The 17,319-nt window shown below is 38.7% G+C and overlaps 1 protein-coding gene across 1 annotated transcript in view; it reads right to left on the minus strand.

Annotated features, from left to right (window-relative positions):
* Positions 1-982: 982 nt before the first annotated feature.
* The window catches only part of MEP1A (meprin A subunit alpha), a 39,892-nt gene continuing 23,555 nt past the window's right edge, over positions 983-17,319 (minus strand). The window contains exons 8-12 of the mRNA XM_036768344.1: positions 12,189-12,404; positions 8,853-9,326; positions 6,849-7,022; positions 3,799-4,096; positions 983-1,151 (exon numbers count right to left, since the gene is read on the minus strand). Coding sequence (XP_036624239.1) covers positions 983-1,151; positions 3,799-4,096; positions 6,849-7,022; positions 8,853-9,326; positions 12,189-12,404 — 1,331 coding nt within the window. The remainder of the gene's footprint in view (positions 1,152-3,798; positions 4,097-6,848; positions 7,023-8,852; positions 9,327-12,188; positions 12,405-17,319) is intronic.

The following is a 17,319-nucleotide window of genomic DNA, read 5'->3' on the forward strand; positions in this document are numbered from 1 at the left end:
TTGGAATAATGAAAATGGTGTACAAGATTCATTGTGTCATAAGCTGTATGACCATCACTCACTTTGTTTCTATTTGTATTTATTCCCTTTATATTTATTCTGTATATACTTATATATGTATGTCTGCCATCTTCCCAGCTCTACTGTAAAGTCTTTGAGAATAGAGATTATTTCATTCTATATGATTGCATCCCCAGCACTTAGCACATGTCCTGACCTGGCACATAGTAGTCACTTTATCAATGGTTGTTGACTGATTGATAGCTGTGTGACCTCAATAAATTAAGTACCTCTGTAAGCCTCAGTTCTCTCATCTGCAAAATGGAGACAACAATCTACTTTGCAAGGAGGAAAGAAAGACAATATACAAATTTTAAAAATCAATACAATTTTATTTTCTTTAATCTCTTGGTACAAGGGCCCTTTAAGGAGTAGAGCCAACTAAGCGGTGTAGTGGACACAGTGCCGGGCCTAGAACGAGGAAGACTTAAATTCAAATTCAGACTCAAACATTAGTTATGTGATTCTGGGTAAATTGCTTTAACTTTATCTGCCTTAGTTTCCTCATCTGTAAATAAAGAATATAATGGTACCCACTTTGCAGGGTATAAGGATCAAATGAGATAACATACGTAAAAGTGCTTTGCCAACCTTACAGCGCTATGTAAATGCCAGCTACTACTATTATTATTATCATTAAGGACCCCACCTTAAGCTTTGCCTTTTGCTAAGAGAGACACAGGAGATTTTAAATTTCATAGATGAATTCATTCGATGGACTTCATCTTGTAACTTGTACCTTTAGTAAGAGCCGAAGAGTTTCTAAATCATTTAGTTCAGGACTCAAATTAGGGCATTAACAAGCAAGAGAGATGGTCGCTTCAGAGGATGCCAGTTTAGAATGCAGGTGGTAGGAAGGGACCTAGTCTCTACTTAGAAGGAGGGAAGGAAAAGGGGTTGTGGGAGAACTACTCCAGAGATCTCAATAGTCTCCTCGTGATGCCACCCTTTTGGACAGCATGGAGACGATAACAATAGTGAACACAATAGTCCCAGCAGCTCCTCCAATCATCATTCCCAGGAGGCTTCCATGAACCTGCATAGCCTGACATCGTTCTCCAGTGTAAAAGAAGGCATGTCCAGAGGCACACCTGGGGAAAAACAACATAAATGGCCAAATGTTAGAAATGACCAGACGTTAATAGATTCACAGATTTTTGGAATGGAGAACATCTAATCTGATTCTCTATTTTTCATTTAGAATCTGATGTACCGAGGAATAAAATACTCTATCAAAGACCATACAGTGTATCCACGGCCACATTAGAACCCAGACCTCCTGGCTCCTCAGTGCTTCTTAAACTGTGAGTCATGACCCCATATAAGGTCACAAAAAATTGGCAACAGTAAAAGGTTTCTGAATGCACAAGGACAAAAAATTAAGTAAAAATCAAATACATAATGAATCTGTGGTATTTCTGGCAGTGCTTGCCCATGTTGCATGGTGCAACTTCACTGCAGCCTTGATTCTGAACGTAAAGCAGGCACACTTTGCACTGCGCATGCCCTCAGGCCACACAATGCCAATAAAGCTGCCAAAAGGAAAAGAGGTTATGAGTGGAAAAAGTTTAAGAAGCCCCATGGACAATGCTTTTCATACTATACTGTCTCCCAGTGTTCGAGTAATCTTCATGTGATATCAGAGAAATACTCCCCTCCCCTCCCCTCTCCTCATTTCTCCTCTCCTCCCCTTACCTTAGGGTATTCTGCCCAAAGGAAGGTATATTTGATGTCCAAAAGCTACCTAGTTAACTTGGAGTTTACTGGCAAGATTTCTTTCTCCAAGACCAAGCTTTAAACCCAATTCACTCTGGATTTCATGGATTGGACAATAGATCCCTAATCAAGCACCACATAATGGTTATTTTTTAGGCCCTCCTGGCTCAGAGTGAATGTAAATAGTAACTGTTTCTCTTTTGGCCAGCTACTCACAGCATCTTCCCTCCTAGTTTGATTTTTTTTTTATTAAAGGGGCCATCCCTTGACTCACTTCTTAAAGAGCCCTATTCACTGAATGGGTGTTGCCTCACTCAAAGTGAGAACCTGAAAGGACATTAGCTTAAAAGGGCCAAGGTCTCCCACCAGTAATTGAACATTTACTAGGATACCCCTGGTTGCATTTGTGACAAATCCGATAGTGTTTACTTGTTACGAGTCTTGACTCCTACTCAACGAAGTTATGTCTGCTTATTCCGAAAGAATTTCCATAGATCTTTTTTTCCTATTTGTCATGTGCTCTAAGAATGTCTGCTACTACTACCCCTACTACTACTACTACTACCACCATTACCACTACCACCATTACCACTACCACTACCACTACTACCACTACCACTACCACTACTACCACTACTACTACCACCACTACTTCTACTGCTGCTGCTATTTCACTATATAATTCTCATGCATACTCCCAAGCTTTATAAATAATTATTCTCTTAGTTCTAGATGTGATTATTTTGCCTAGCCTCTGAGGAGAGATCATAACCAAGAATTCTCCAAATTGGAAAAAAGATCAGAATTACAAGAATTCTAGAATTGCATTTTTTTGATCAACCCTGTTGGCTATCAGATTCCAACTTCCGAATTTCCACTGATCCACCACCGCCACCAACATCACCACCACCTAAGGACCCTAGTACTAGTTGCCCTGGGTTCACACTGAAAATTTGAAAGCACCCTGGAGATCCTTTTGGTGCTAGTTTTCTCATTAGTAAAGTGAGAGAGTAGGGAGGGGAGGCAGGATGTTGCAATTGATTAGTTTGAGTCCCAACTTTATCAGTCTATGTATGACCTTGGGCTAGTCACTCAACCCCTCTGAGCCTCAATTTATATATCTGTGAAATATTGTCCTATTTGATCCTTTGGATCAAGTGCAGCTCCAGATTCTAGTTTCTTGGGAAACTATTCCAGTGTTTAATGACATGAGTTCTTCATTCCATGTGCTAAGACTCCTATCACAGAGGAATCTTATTTCCCAGTTTTAGTATAACTTTGAGTCATTTTTTTTCTGGAAATATTTTAGATCTGGAAAGATGCAGGAAGAATGTGTAAGATGGTAGTAAAACACTGACTTTGCTTTTAAGCTAGAAGAAAGGAACTAAGCTGAAACACAGGTTAAAATAAAAAGGCTATAAAAATGGTATAATATCATTGTTACTATTTTTAATAGCTACCATTAGATAGCACTATTTAAGACACTGAAAGCTGTTTATTTATGCTATTGTATTTGATACTCACAACAGACCTAGAGGTTTCATAGCTAACTTGAAGGGTTTTGAAAAGAATTAATCTGAGAGAGAAATAAGTGAATACTAGTCCAAACTGAAAAGCCAACTTACAGGTGCTAGGGACTGTTCCCCCTGAGTTAACTGACGCTCCCCGTTAATCAGGCAGAGCATTGGAATAGGAATCAGGAAACCTCATTCAAATTATGGCTCTGCTAAGAATCAGCTGTATGAACCTGGGCAAGTCATTCTCTTTCCCCCATTGGTTCAGCTTCTTCTATAAAGTGAGGAAAAATATCCTCATGAGCTCTAAAGTCCTTTCTAGCTCTGACAGAAAGTGATTCTCTAAAACTGCCACATTGCTCTGAAAATATAAACCACGGGAAGGGCTAGGATACCTTTTTTTAAATGTAAAAAGTTTTTTCTTTTAGATCTACAAAATTTGTCTGGAATACTATATGAAGTAGGTAGAAGGATAATCCCAGGGTTCCTGGAGCCCCCCAGCACCCACCTGCAGCTTGCCATTCCTTTCACGTTCACACAGATCCCTTCATTCTGACAAGGGTTTGGTTCACATGGGTCTCTGAAGTACTGTGGCCAGTTGTGATCCTCCAAGGGGCCCGTGTTTTCCACAGACCGCTTCTGCCGCCCAGCTCTAGCAACCGGGCTGTTAGGTTGGTCTTCTTCTAACACCAATGTCCTGGAATCCTCCTGTGATGTTTGAAGCTCTTGACTTTGGAGAATCAGACCTGAGGATCTCTGTCTCGCTGTGGTAACAGGAACTTCAGTCTGACTAAGGTGAGTGATATCTTCACAAGGAAACAGACAAAGGAAGGGATCATGCAGATGACTCAAAGTTAAAACAGTGAACACAATCAGTTTTCATTCCCCAAGATGCTAGAAAAACCTAAGATTTCTGTGGCACTCATGGATAGAACCTGACCCAATAGTCTGTGATATCTGCGATTAAATGGTCCATTAGATGAACTGTTTGTTCTCATCCAGGCCCAGTTCAAATATTCTATAATTCCATCTGCCAGACAGGCTGAGGCTGATGGATCACTTGAGCTAAGGAGTGCTGAGCTAAGCCAACAGGCTGTTTGTGTTAAGCTTGGCATTAATACATGGAGCCCGTGGGAGTAGAAGGGCCCCTAGGTTGCCTGAAGGAACAATGGGCCCAGATTGGAAATAGAGCAAGTCAAAGTTCCCATGCTAAGCAACAGCGAGATCAGGCCTGTGAATAGAACTTTGCATTTCCATTCTGGGGGAAGTAGAAAAATCCAGTCCTTCCTTTGTTTATTTCTTTCTTCTTTCTCTCTCTCTCTCTCTCTCTCTCTCTCTCTACCCCTCTCGCTCTCTCTCTATCTCTGTCTCTGTCTCTCTCTGTCTCTGTCTCTCTCTGTCTCTGTCTCTCTCTCTGTCTCTGTCTCTCTCTCTCTCTGTCTCTGTCTCTCTCTCTCTCTCTCTCTCTCTCTCTCTCTCTCTCTTAAAAATAGGAAAGAGTAAACCCATCTGAAGAGGCCCCTGAGGTAATTGTTTTAAATGAGTGATGATCCTTGAACCTGGGGTAGCTTATCTGGGGGCCCTATGTGCAAAAGAGTATTACCCCAGGTCTCAGACTCATGGACTTGCAGGAGCACCTCACCTTTCCAGAATCTGCCCCAAATGGCCAACAAAGGACGCACTCTCTGCATCATTTAGATGTCAGCTACTCTAGTAACTACTGGCTTCCTTGTCCTCCATCATAACTAGGATCCCTTTCTGCCAAGAAATCTACCTACTTCAAGAAACCAAACTCTGGCTATTTTTCAAATTTAGCTCTTCTTCCCTTACCTCCACCTCTTCAAAGCCCTAGCTCCCCTTCCTTAAGGCTCACCTCAAAGGTTTTTCCTGATTCCCTTAGGAAGGAAAAAAAACTGAATATGTTTGATGTTTTAATCCTAGGCCATCTCATTGATCCCTTAGAGTTAGCGAGAATTGAGTAGTGATAAAGAGGCAGCTAGGTGACACAGTGTATAGTCAGGAAGACTCTTTTTCTGAGTTCAAATCTGAGCTCAGACACTTACTAGCTGTCTGACCCTGGGCAAGTCACTTAACCTTGCTTGCCTCAGTTTTCCCATCTATAAAATAAGCCAGAGAAGGAAATAGCAAGCCACTACAATATCCTTGCCAAGAAAACTCCAAATGGAGTCACAAAAAGTTGGACATGGGGGCAGCTAGGTGACACAGTGAGTAGAGCACCGGCCCTGGAGTCAGGACGACCTGAGTTCAAATCCGGCCTCAGACACTTGACACACTTACTAGCTGTGTGACCTTGGGGAAGTCACTTAACCCCAATTGCCCTGCCTTCCATCCTCCAAAACAAAAATTAAAACTCCCCTACTGAGAGTTGCTCAAGCCAAAAAGTCACTGATCCAAGTGCTTACCTGATAGATTCCTTTTTTTAAAAAAAAATTAATTTATGAAATAAAACAAGCATTTCTATAATATAATACAATAAAAAAGATGATTGTACATGAAACTGCAAATCTACTATGAGCAACTTGTTATGCCTTTCAAATATACAAGAAAATTATCATATAACTTTCTTTTTTTTCTTCCCTTCACTTCCTCTCAAACTAGACATGGCTACCATTAGACATGAATATATATATATATATATATATATACATATATATATACATATATATACACATACACACATACATATATACACATATATGCATACATATACACAATTATGTATACACACCCATACATATATATATACATATACATACATATGTGTGTGTATATTATATATATATATATATAAAATTATTAAATACACACTTCTATTTATCAGTTCTTTTTCTGGATGCAGATAGTGTCTTTCTTCATATGTTCTTTGTAGTTAATCTGGGCATTTATAATAGTCAAAATAACTTATTTGTTCAAAGTTATTCTTAAAATAATATTGCTGTTACTGTATACAATGTTCTCTTGGTTCTGCTCATTTCACTCTTCATTATTTTGTGCAAGTCCTGATTCCTTTTACTATTACTTTTTTTAGCTTGTTTTTGGCTTTTTTTATATCAAATCTCTGTATCTCACCTAGGCTGGAAGTTCAGTGGACACTCATGGACCTGGCACCACTACAGATCAGGACAGAAACTTTGATGTGGTCCATTCCTAACTTGGGTTGGTTTGCCCCATAGTGGGCAGGCTTGTGCTTCCTCCCACCTCTAGGGGACTCCCTTACTGAGAGTTAATGTGGATTTACTGTGAGTACATGGCAGGTCTTAGCCCTACTACAGCTCAGAACTCCTGAACTCAGCGATCATTCCACTAACCTCAGCTTTCCCAATAGCAGAAGCTACAAGCCTGTGCCACCACTCCGACTCACCCAACTTCTTAATAAATCCCCAAATAAGGGTCACTGAAAACAGTTCCTTCCACCTTAATCTCTCAAAAACAATTCAGTAGTTCAACGTGGGAAGAGCCATGTGGCTCTTTGCTAAACAAAGAAAAAAAGGTTCACAGAGTTCATGATTACTTCAGGCAATCAAATAAGACAGGTACCTTCAAAGTCCACAAAAATGACAAGTGTGTCATCTTTAAAAAAACTCCGCTTTTCTAGCTGCTTATGAGAAACGATGGCACTCCAGCCCCAAGAGATGCCTCTGTAACAGTCACAGCTCTCCTCATAGGTCCCCACAATGGATGGTCTGTCCCAGATGACAGAATTATTTATGGCTGCAAAATCAAAAGTTTTTTTTAATTATGTTTTCTAATAGAATATATTTTCCCCAAAGGAATCAAGCCAGGGAGAAATTTGAGAAGATTCTTTGGAGCAGCCAAACATCTATCCCTGATTATCTTCCCCCAATAAATGACAAGAGAGCTATATATAGAAAGAAGTTTCTTGAAGTTGACAGTACAATTCAAGGACTGAATACCAGGTTTGTCCAGCTGTATCTGCTCCCTAATAATAATCCTTTTTTTTAAAAAAAAGTTCATTTCTTGGAAGTTCTGTTGTTATTAAGGTTCTGTCAGGATTTGCTGTGTTGTGTTTCTGGTTTTGGTCTTTTTCTTTGTTTTTCCCAGATGATCAGACTTCTAAGATGACAGGGCATTTGAATTTTAACATGTTGTATGCAGCACCAAGCTGAGGATATTTAATAAAGTTAAAAGTAACAAGGAAAATGCTTTAAGTTCTTCATTAACAAAAATTAATGGAAGCATTGGCTTAGACAACCCCAGTCAGCAGATGACTGGTGAACCCATTATTTTTAGCTTTGGAATACATTATATGGTAGCTTAAAGGTTGGAGTGGTTTGGGGTTTCCGTTTTTTGCTTTGTTTTTTGTTTATTTCTAGTTTTGTCCTGGATTTGACCTTCATAATTATATATTTGCTTTTCTTAGCTTAACATTATAATTACTTTGCTTAGGCATTGAGTGGAGAATGTTCTTTCCTGAGCTCAGCACAGAATGCAACTAGGAACTGAAATTGTGTGGCTAAAAATGGAAACAAAATAATGGTCCATTAGAGAACAGCTTGACTGACTATGGTATTCATGAATGCAATGGAATATTATTGTGTCACATTGGTGTTTTGCTGTTCTGATTTTTCTTGATCCCATTTGGTGTTTTGTTTTTTTGACAGAGTTACTGGAACAGTTTGCAGTTTCCTTCTCCAACTTGTTTTATAGTTGAGGAATTGTGGCAAACAGGGTTAAGTGACTTTCCCAGGGTCACACAGCTAGTAAGTGTCTGAGGTCACATTTGAACTGATGAAGATGAGTCTTCCTCACTCCAGGCACAACGCTCTATCCGCTGTGCCACCTAGCTGCCCCATTTATTGTGCCATGGGAAATGATAAAAAATAGACTAGGGCAGACTGTTGCATATATTCTCAAATGATGTTATTCATTAATTATTTTTTGCCTAGCTATTTTCTTTGTTAAAAAAAAAGAGGGAGGAAGTTGAAGGTTGGTCCCTGGAATGACCATGATGTTTAAAAAATGTATCAATTTTAAAAAAATAACAGGAAGAATTCAAAGAAACATGGGCAATATGTATATGAACTGATACAGAGTAACGAAAGTAAAACCAAGAACACACACTACAACTACACTAATAAAGATAAAAAAGAAATCACTAAATGATATCCGAATTCAGCTGAAATTCAATGACCAATCAGTTTTAAAGGACAGATGGTGAAGCACTCATGCTTAGCAAAGAGGTGGTAGGTTACATAAATGGGATGGAGCACGCATTGTCAGATGGAGTTACTATGCTGGTTAGTTTGCTTACTTGATTTTCTTCATTAGAAGAAAGAATTCTGAGGCTGGGGAAATTTATGGGAATGATAGTGGTGTTAAAAAAAAGCATCAATAAAACTTTAAAAAAAGGCAATTTGCTGTAAGGAATCAAAAATAGACAGAACAGGTCATTGATGTGCCTGTTGAAGGATATAACCTTGTTATATTGTTTTTGTTGGTTTCTCTTAAACAGAGAAAATCACATCTGTCAGTCCTTTCCAAAGCTTTTGGTCACATTCATACCAAAAGCCACCTACCTACCTGCAGACGTATGGTCCTTGGAGGTAGTGAACACCATGCTTGATGACATTCTCTGGATGACATCAGGATTGTTATCGACAATTGTCATGATGACTTGCCTATTTTCCACTGGCCACTCCAAGATAGCATCATTCTCCCCACTGTAGAGTTGAAAAGCAAGTCCAACATAGCCAACGCGGTCGGTGTTAGTTCTGCCATGGGGGTATAAGGTCACCCCATAACCATATCCTTCTGAGCTGTAGAATCGAGGGCTTAAGAGCCCATCACCTTTTACCGTGTCCTGAAGGACCTGAGAGAAGTTTCGAACCATCCAGACTCCTCTGGGGCAGGGAGTTTCAGTCAAACTGATGTCATCCAGGAAAATCCCCCCACTAGAGTTCTCAGGGTCTCCCTTTGTGCCTTGGAAGAGGTAGCGGAACTTAACTTCCTCTCTGAGGGTCACATGGCCAATTTTCCAGCCATAGTCATTATCACCTGGGATATAAACAAAGCGAGCTGTTAAATGACGCTCAACCATGTGTTTCATTCAGATCAGTCATGTATTTATCTCAGTAATTATTTAATTCTACGATTTTCCTTTTGGGTCTTGGTTCCAGGCTTTCTGTTTCCTCATACCTGTAACATTGAATGCATTAGTGTTCAAAATGATCCAATCATCAAAACTATGGAGTCACTGAGTCTGTACTTGAGACTTAGGGAAGTGGGAACCCCTGCCTAGATATTCCTCATCCTCCCAAAAAGCAAATCTTTTTGTTGCTTGAAATTACAGCATTTCATTTTCTCACATTGTCAAAAGTTGTACCTTTTAGAGGTTTGCTTAAATTCACAAGCATTTTCTTAAAATCCAGTTAATGAAGGTAGGGTTAAACCTACTGCTTAAAGCTCCTTCTGCCTTAGTGCAAATTAGTTCCAGAAGCTTCTCTTTTTGCTCTGTTTAGGGAAACCAGTCTTTTGTTGAGAGAAGGATGAAAGAAGGGAAGAGAAGTGATGGGGTTATAGGATTTAGAACTGTAAGAGGAGTTAGAAATCATCCAGTCTAAGCCATTATTTTTTTTATAAATGAGAAAACTGTTAAATGACTTGTCCAGGGTCATACAGGTAAAAAATGAGAGGTAAGAGTTACAGCCAAATTCTCTTATTCCAAATCCAGTAATCTTCCTGCTATGCCATGGAGAGCATTCCTGAACTGGGCATTTTAGTGAGGAGCTTTCCAGGTCAATTACCATGTCAAACTTTCCATGACACCAGAAAGCCAGTAGCAGAAGAAAGAACAGAAAAAGTAAGATGAGAGGGTACCAAATACAGGCTTTCCCACTTTGAACCATATATTGTCTAGGGCTGGCCCTAACTTTCGACTTGTAAAGAAAGAGAAACCCCACAGGGCAAGCATCAAGATAAATAAATATGTTAAAGTGAAAATGCCCAAATTAATTTTAAATTGTATTGAAATCATTTATAAATAGAATTATTAAAGATTATCCTACTTAAGATGTTAAAGCTTAAACATACCATAATGGGACTGGAATGAAAACTTTTAATTGTCATACATGACATATATTTACCTAACTTTAAAAACAAATTTATCAAAGGTCACAACAGTTGTGTTGATTATATTAGGGGGAGAAGTCTTAGAGACTGGTCTGCACACAACAGGTGCTAAATAAATGGATTCTATCTGTAGATAAAAAGCTCACTTTATAGTTGTGTAAACCCTCCACATGGGAAACTCCTCCACTAATGCAAAGGGCAACTATAAGTCTACACATCAGTCATACATGTAGAGTGAGGGATATCAGATGAACAGGCCATGTGCTGTCCTGATTCCCATAAAGTTTAAAATAGCCTAGAGAAAGGTCTCTGATGTTTGTTGGATGCTCTATGGAATATTTATGGGAGAATATGGACAAAATTTGCATAGCACTTGAAAACAGAGATGGTTGCAAATCTGCACCATTGGGCAGATATTGCCTTCTCCATGGCACCTCATCTTGTACAATTCTTATCCACGTGTTTCCATTTGTCTTCCATAGAGAATTCACCAAATACCCTAGAAGATTTTATTAAGCAACTTGAGGTTACCAGTGGAATGGTTGGGCTATCTATCATCTCCAATTCTTACTATATGACAACTCCACCTTCTTTTTCGCCATGCACACCCTTAAGAATGTCTTTTAAGCCATATCTCTCAATAGAATCCTCAGTTTTTACATGGTATATTCTAATTACACTCACCATATGTCTTTCTATTATCAAGCAGGTTGTTAAAGTTAATTTTTTTGAAGTTCTTGATGATAGTTGGCATTAAAATATCCCCCTTATAAGCCTTGATTAAACCAGTTGTCCTAGTAATGGTTTGCCTTTTAATGACTCCACAAATCTTTTTTAAGTTAACTTGGGCAAATGCAATTTAATTTGCAAAATATTTTTGGAGTGCCTACCATGTGCCAAACATCATGCTAGACTCTGTCAACACAAAGAAACAGTCTTTGCCCTCAAGGAACTTACATTGCAAATGTTTTTAAAACATTTGTTTTATATCATTCACACAACAGTGATTGCATTCAACTTTGTATTATAGTTATTTGGATATGTATCCCAGCTATCCTACTAGAATGTAAACTCCTTGAGGTCAAGGGATATGTCATGATCACCTTGGGGAAAGCAACCTGGTTCAGCAGAAAAAGCCCTGTATTTGGAGTCCCAGTACTTAAGCTTCACTCCCAGCTCCGAAACTTAATACATCTCAATTCCCTTCCTGTGCTGTATCTATGATCTTCCTGAACCAAGTATCCCTCCACTGTCAGGCACCGATTTGATTTTCAATAAAATTGGTTGATTTAAATCATTCAATTGTCCAAAGACATGGGTGTGATGGAGACAATAATTAAATTTTCGCAGCAAACATTTACACCTTAACAATTGACAAAGGCTACAAATCAGGGCTTAATTTAGGGTTTTAATTGTCTAGACTTAAAGTGATGGAGAAAATGTTAATAATTCAGATTTAACTTAAAAGTCTATCCTGTGCATTTTTTCCAGAGAGCTGATTGTTAAATATTCACCCAACACTTCAAATCTATCTCAAAAACACCCAAATTAATAATTCTGATTGATCAAATTAATCATAAGCACCTGGTTTAAAAGGTATACTGTATACTTTCTTTTTTAAAAAAGACTTTATTACATTTCTTGAGAAGAGAATATGCTAAAATTATCTGTGACCAGGTATCCTCTTTTTAAAGAAAGAAAATCTCTTAATCTGATTTTTCTTCTTTAGAGATTCAAAAGCCATGGTTTCAATGGATTTGATTAAGCTCAAACTGGCCTTTTAAGTACCTCGAAATGTTTCTAACTTGACCAATTTTCGGACATTGCCGGTGCTGTCATCCCTCCTGACCCAGACAACGAGTCTGTCTAAAGGGCTTCCCGTCATCTTGTAGTAAAACTGGAGACACTGTTGCTTCCTCTTGGGATAAAGAATCCTCGACTCCAAAAGAGCAGCTTCTTCCGTCGTCCCAGAACTGGTGTCAAAGTGCATGAAGTAGCCTGCCTCTAACAAGAGAACAGAACAATGCTTTATCGCAGGTCCTTCCACTCTGGTCTCTATTTACATAGCTAAAGGTAAAGACAGCATCAAGGCAAAGACCAAAAAAAAGGATGAAAAAGCAAGATATTCACCAGGCATCCTTCCAACAGGCTATCTAGACCAGGACAGAATTCACTGACTTGTGCTACATTCCACTATGAAAACATACCCTTCATTTCCTTCATCCTCAGATTTGTGAATGAGATTCACTCTTTGCTGTTGACATTCTATCAAATATTAGATAGAGGCAGAAGCATGGGTTGTACGTTTCCGCTAGCCTATAACAAAATGCTGTGGAGGCAACAGACTCTTAACAAGCATTTGTGGGATTTGTTTAAGAGAAAAAAGAATACTTTATGAAGGAAAGCTTCTTAACATTGGGAGCTGCCTAAAAAAGGAATAGGTTGCCTCAGGAGACAGTAGAGTGCCCTTCATTGGAAGTCTTCATGCAGAGGTTAAATGGCCAATTATCAGGAGTAAAGCAAAATATATTCCTCTTCAGGTGTGGACTAGACTAGATGGCCTCTGAGGTCCCTTCCAACTGGAGATTGTGTGGATCATAGAATGTTGCCTACTTTCTCTCCCATGACAGGCATACCTCGTTTTATTGCACTTTGCTTTTTTGTACTTTGCAGATATTGTTTTTCAGCGTGTATGTTCTTTACAAATTGAAGGTTCATGAAAATCCTGCATTGGGCAAGTCTATCGGTGCCATTTTCCCAATAGCATATGCTGACATCACGTCACATTTTGGTGATTCTCAAAATTTCAAACTCTTTCGCTGACCTGTGATCAGCGATCTTTGGTGTTACTATTTTAATTGTTTCAGGACCATATTCATAAGACCACACCCATAGAAGACATGCAATGTAATCAGTAAATGTTGTGTGTGTTCTGACTCCTCCATCAGCCCTCTTTCCCCATCTCTCTCCTTCTCCTCAGGCTTCCCTATTCCTTGAGACACAACAATATCGAAATCAGTCCAACTGATAACCCTACAAAGTCCTCTAAGTGTCCAAGTGAAAGAACCAATCAATGAGGCAAACTTCACTGTTGTCTTATTTTAAGAAATTACCACAACCACCCCAACATTCTGCAACCACCAGTCGGTAGCCATTTACATCAAGGCAAGACCCTCCACTAGCCAAAAGATTATGACTCACTGAAGGCTCAGATGAGGGTTGGCATTTTTTAGTAATGAAGTAATTTTTAATTAAGATATGTACATTATTTTAGACATAATACTATTACATACTTAATAGACTACAGTATAGTATAAACATAACTTTTGTATGCACCAGGAAATTTTTTAAAATACTGAAATTTGCTTTATTGTAGTGGTCTGGAACTGAACCCACAATATCTCCAAGGTATGCCTGTATATGTTTTATATTTACTTCACCTGTGTACATCTTATTTCTCCCTAGTGGAACATAAGCTCTTTGAAGATGAAGATGGTTTCATTTTTGTCCTTCTATCTCCAGTACCCAGCATAGGGACAGGCATGTTATGGGGGAGTGAAGAAAGGACTCCAATTGGTCTCAGAGGATCTAAGTTTAAATCCTGGTTCTGCCACCTACTACATGTATGACTTTGGGCAAGTCATTTAATTCTGATGGGACTCAGTTTCCTCATATGATGTCCCATAAGGTCCTTTCCAGCCTATGCTCCTATGATAATACTAGGTGACTGGTCCAAAGTAATACAATTATTAAGTGGAAAAGTCAAGATTTGAACCCAGCTTCTCTGACTGTTGTGTCAGTATTTTTTCTGCTTATATCCTGCTACCTACACATTCTTTACTGAAGGGAATAAATTTGTTTAAGCAGTTTTCTTCAATCAACTTCTCTGAAGCAAATCCAATTTTCTCATTAACTTGTATTATAATGTCATAGGTGCATTCCACGGAAGGAAAGTTTATATGTCTAAGGAAACCTGGGAATTTATGGACTCAAGAATCCTATTCAGACTATTTACTATATTGCTTGATATGGATTTAGCTGCCTCTGCTCCAGGAGTCACTGTAGATATACTAACCCGAGAGTACACGTCTTCCTTATACATTTTTTTAAATTTTGGTCCAGACCTGTGGTACCAAATGCTCTGTTTAATATTCAAAGTCCTTCATAACCTAGTCCCCTCCTGCCTTTGCAGTCTTCTTAACCTTACTCTCTTAAAGGTACTCCTCAATCCAGTGACATTGGCCTCCTCACTATTCCACAAGCAAGATACCCCATCTCTTGGCCCCCCAGAATTTTCTTTGACAGCCTCCATGCCTTGAATGCTCTCACTCCTCCATTTAGACCATTGACCTCCCCGGATTCCTTTAGGTTCCAACTAAAATCCCACTTTCTGCAGGAAGCCTTCCCTAACCCATCTTAATTCCAGTGCCCTCTTTCTGTTAATTGTCTCCTATTTATCCTATGTATAACTTGCTTTGTATATATTTGTTTGCATGTTTGTCTCCCTCATTAGATTGTTTACTCCTTGAAGGCAGACTGTCTTTTGCTGTTTTTTAATATCTGCAGAGCTTAGCACAGTGCCTGGTACATAGTAGGTCCTTAATAAATATTTATTGATTGATTGGTTGGGTATAGGGAATTCTTGGTAACTCTTGTTCGGTATGGGGAGCTCTGGGTAACTCTTCTCCAGTGTCTGGTCTTCTAGGATTATCTGGGGCACTACAAGAGTAAACAACTTGCTTATGGTCAGATAGTCATGTATCAGGGCATAAACTGTACTAAACTTTTCTATAAGTTCTCCGTTAGGCCAGGCTATCTCTAATGGAAAAGACATGACTAAGTATTAAACTTGTATGTGATTTAAACCTTGTTCTTGTTACAATCAGAAGAGTCTCAAGAATTCTACACATTGAATCAAAGCTCTAGAACTCAAAGGAACCTATCTCATAGTTCATCTAACCCCACCACCTCATTCTACAGATGGGAAAACTGAGATCAGAGGAGTAACCTTGGGCTAGTAGTAGAGTCTGGATTCAAATTCAAGTCCTTGTATCTCTGAGTGCATTGTTATCTCTGCTGAACCACAGCATGTCGGGATTATGTTAGATGCTAGGGATGTGAAGACAAAAGTGAAACAGCTCCTGCCCTCAAAGAGCTTATATTCCACCAGGGGGAAACTACATGAACACAAATAAGTAAATCTAGAATATCTATATCCATTTGATATAGATTTATATATCTATATGTCTCTAAATCATATAAAGATATATACACATATACTACACATGTATATTTCTTACATAGACACACGTGTCTATATATAAATGTATAATTCACATTGTTTTTCAGTCATTTTTCGGTCATGTCCAACTCTTCATGGCCTTATTTGGGATTTTCTTGGCAAAGATACTAGAGTGGTTGCCCTTCCTCCTCCACCTCATTTTACAGAATAGTAAACTGAGGCAAATCAGGGTTAAGTGACTTGCTCACTTACACAGCCAGTAAGTGTCTGAGGATGAATTTAAACTCACAAAGAGGAGTCTCCCTGACTCCAGGTCCCCACAGTCTATCCACTGGGCCACCTAGCTGTCCATATATGTTATATAAAAGCATATTATGTTGTGGATATATATATATATATATATATATGTGTGTGTGTGTGTGTGTGTGTGTGTGTATGTGTGTGTGTGTATGTATATGTGTGTATACACATATTTATACATATATGTGTGTGTATGTGTGTGCATATATATCATTTGAATAGTATTTTAAGGTTTACAAAAAACTCTATGAATATTATTCCATTTTATCCTCACACCAATCCTGGAAGACGAGTGTTATCTTTCTTTTACAGAAGAGGAAACTGAGAGAGATCAAGGTTAAGTAAGTTGCCCAGACTCATGCAGCTAGTAAGTGTCTGAGGCTGGATTTCAAATGATTCCAGGTCCAGTGCTCTATTCACTGTGTTGCTTATATCTTGACAAAAAAGCCAACAGCATTTTAAGTGAGAAGTAGATCCCAGTGGGTTCCCCTATCACAGGAAATCCCTAGGAGAAAGATAGACTACACTATGAAAACCTCGTGAGGTCAGGAATATCTTAGCCAAACATTGCATTTTTTCCCAGGCCTCATGCACCATTCTACACATGGCAAGCCTTCATTAAACACTGAACCTTGTGAGAAAAAGAACACTGGGCCTTAATCCCCGCATCGCCACCAGCTTGACTGAGGGTGGGACATGCTGTTCTTTAGTGTTGCTTTCAGCTGTATAACCTATGATTTTTTTCTCAGCTGATTAAAAACTATCTAATATCTTACAACAAACACCAGATTTTTACATTGTAGAAACTACTCCTTCCTAAGAGGAATAAGTTATAGATCAGAGTCTCATAAAGCAATTCCAGAAACTTATTCAAGGCTGAGGTGGTCTTTTCTCAGTAACATTTTGAACATTTCAAACAGTATACAAAAAATTCCTCCCATTTAAAGATCACTTTTGCTGCTTGCTTGAAAATCAATTATTAACTTATAAGCAATTATGATTCAGACCTTAGATTTATGATTATAATTGGGCTTCAAGAACATCTTCAGTATCACCAGGAGATAACATAATGCTGACTTAATAACCTTGAAGATAGAAAAGAGATTTTATCTTTGTCTGGGATACAGGAAAGGAAATTTGCCTTGCCATAAGGCAGCTGTGTATTTGTCCAACCTGCTTTGGGTAGAAAGTCTAACCCCAGATGTCATTTCTACCTATTGACTCTCAGAAGACATTGAGCAAATCACTTAAAAGACTATATTTTTAAGTACCTAAGTTATTCACATGAGATGACCTGGTATAGTACATGGAGAGCAGGACTCAGAGTCAGAAAGGCCAGGGTTCAAGTCCAATTTCTAAAGCATGCTGTCAGTGTAA

This window comes from Trichosurus vulpecula, chromosome 7 (assembly GCF_011100635.1).
Source record: "Trichosurus vulpecula isolate mTriVul1 chromosome 7, mTriVul1.pri, whole genome shotgun sequence".
Classification (NCBI taxonomy): domain Eukaryota; kingdom Metazoa; phylum Chordata; class Mammalia; order Diprotodontia; family Phalangeridae; genus Trichosurus; species Trichosurus vulpecula.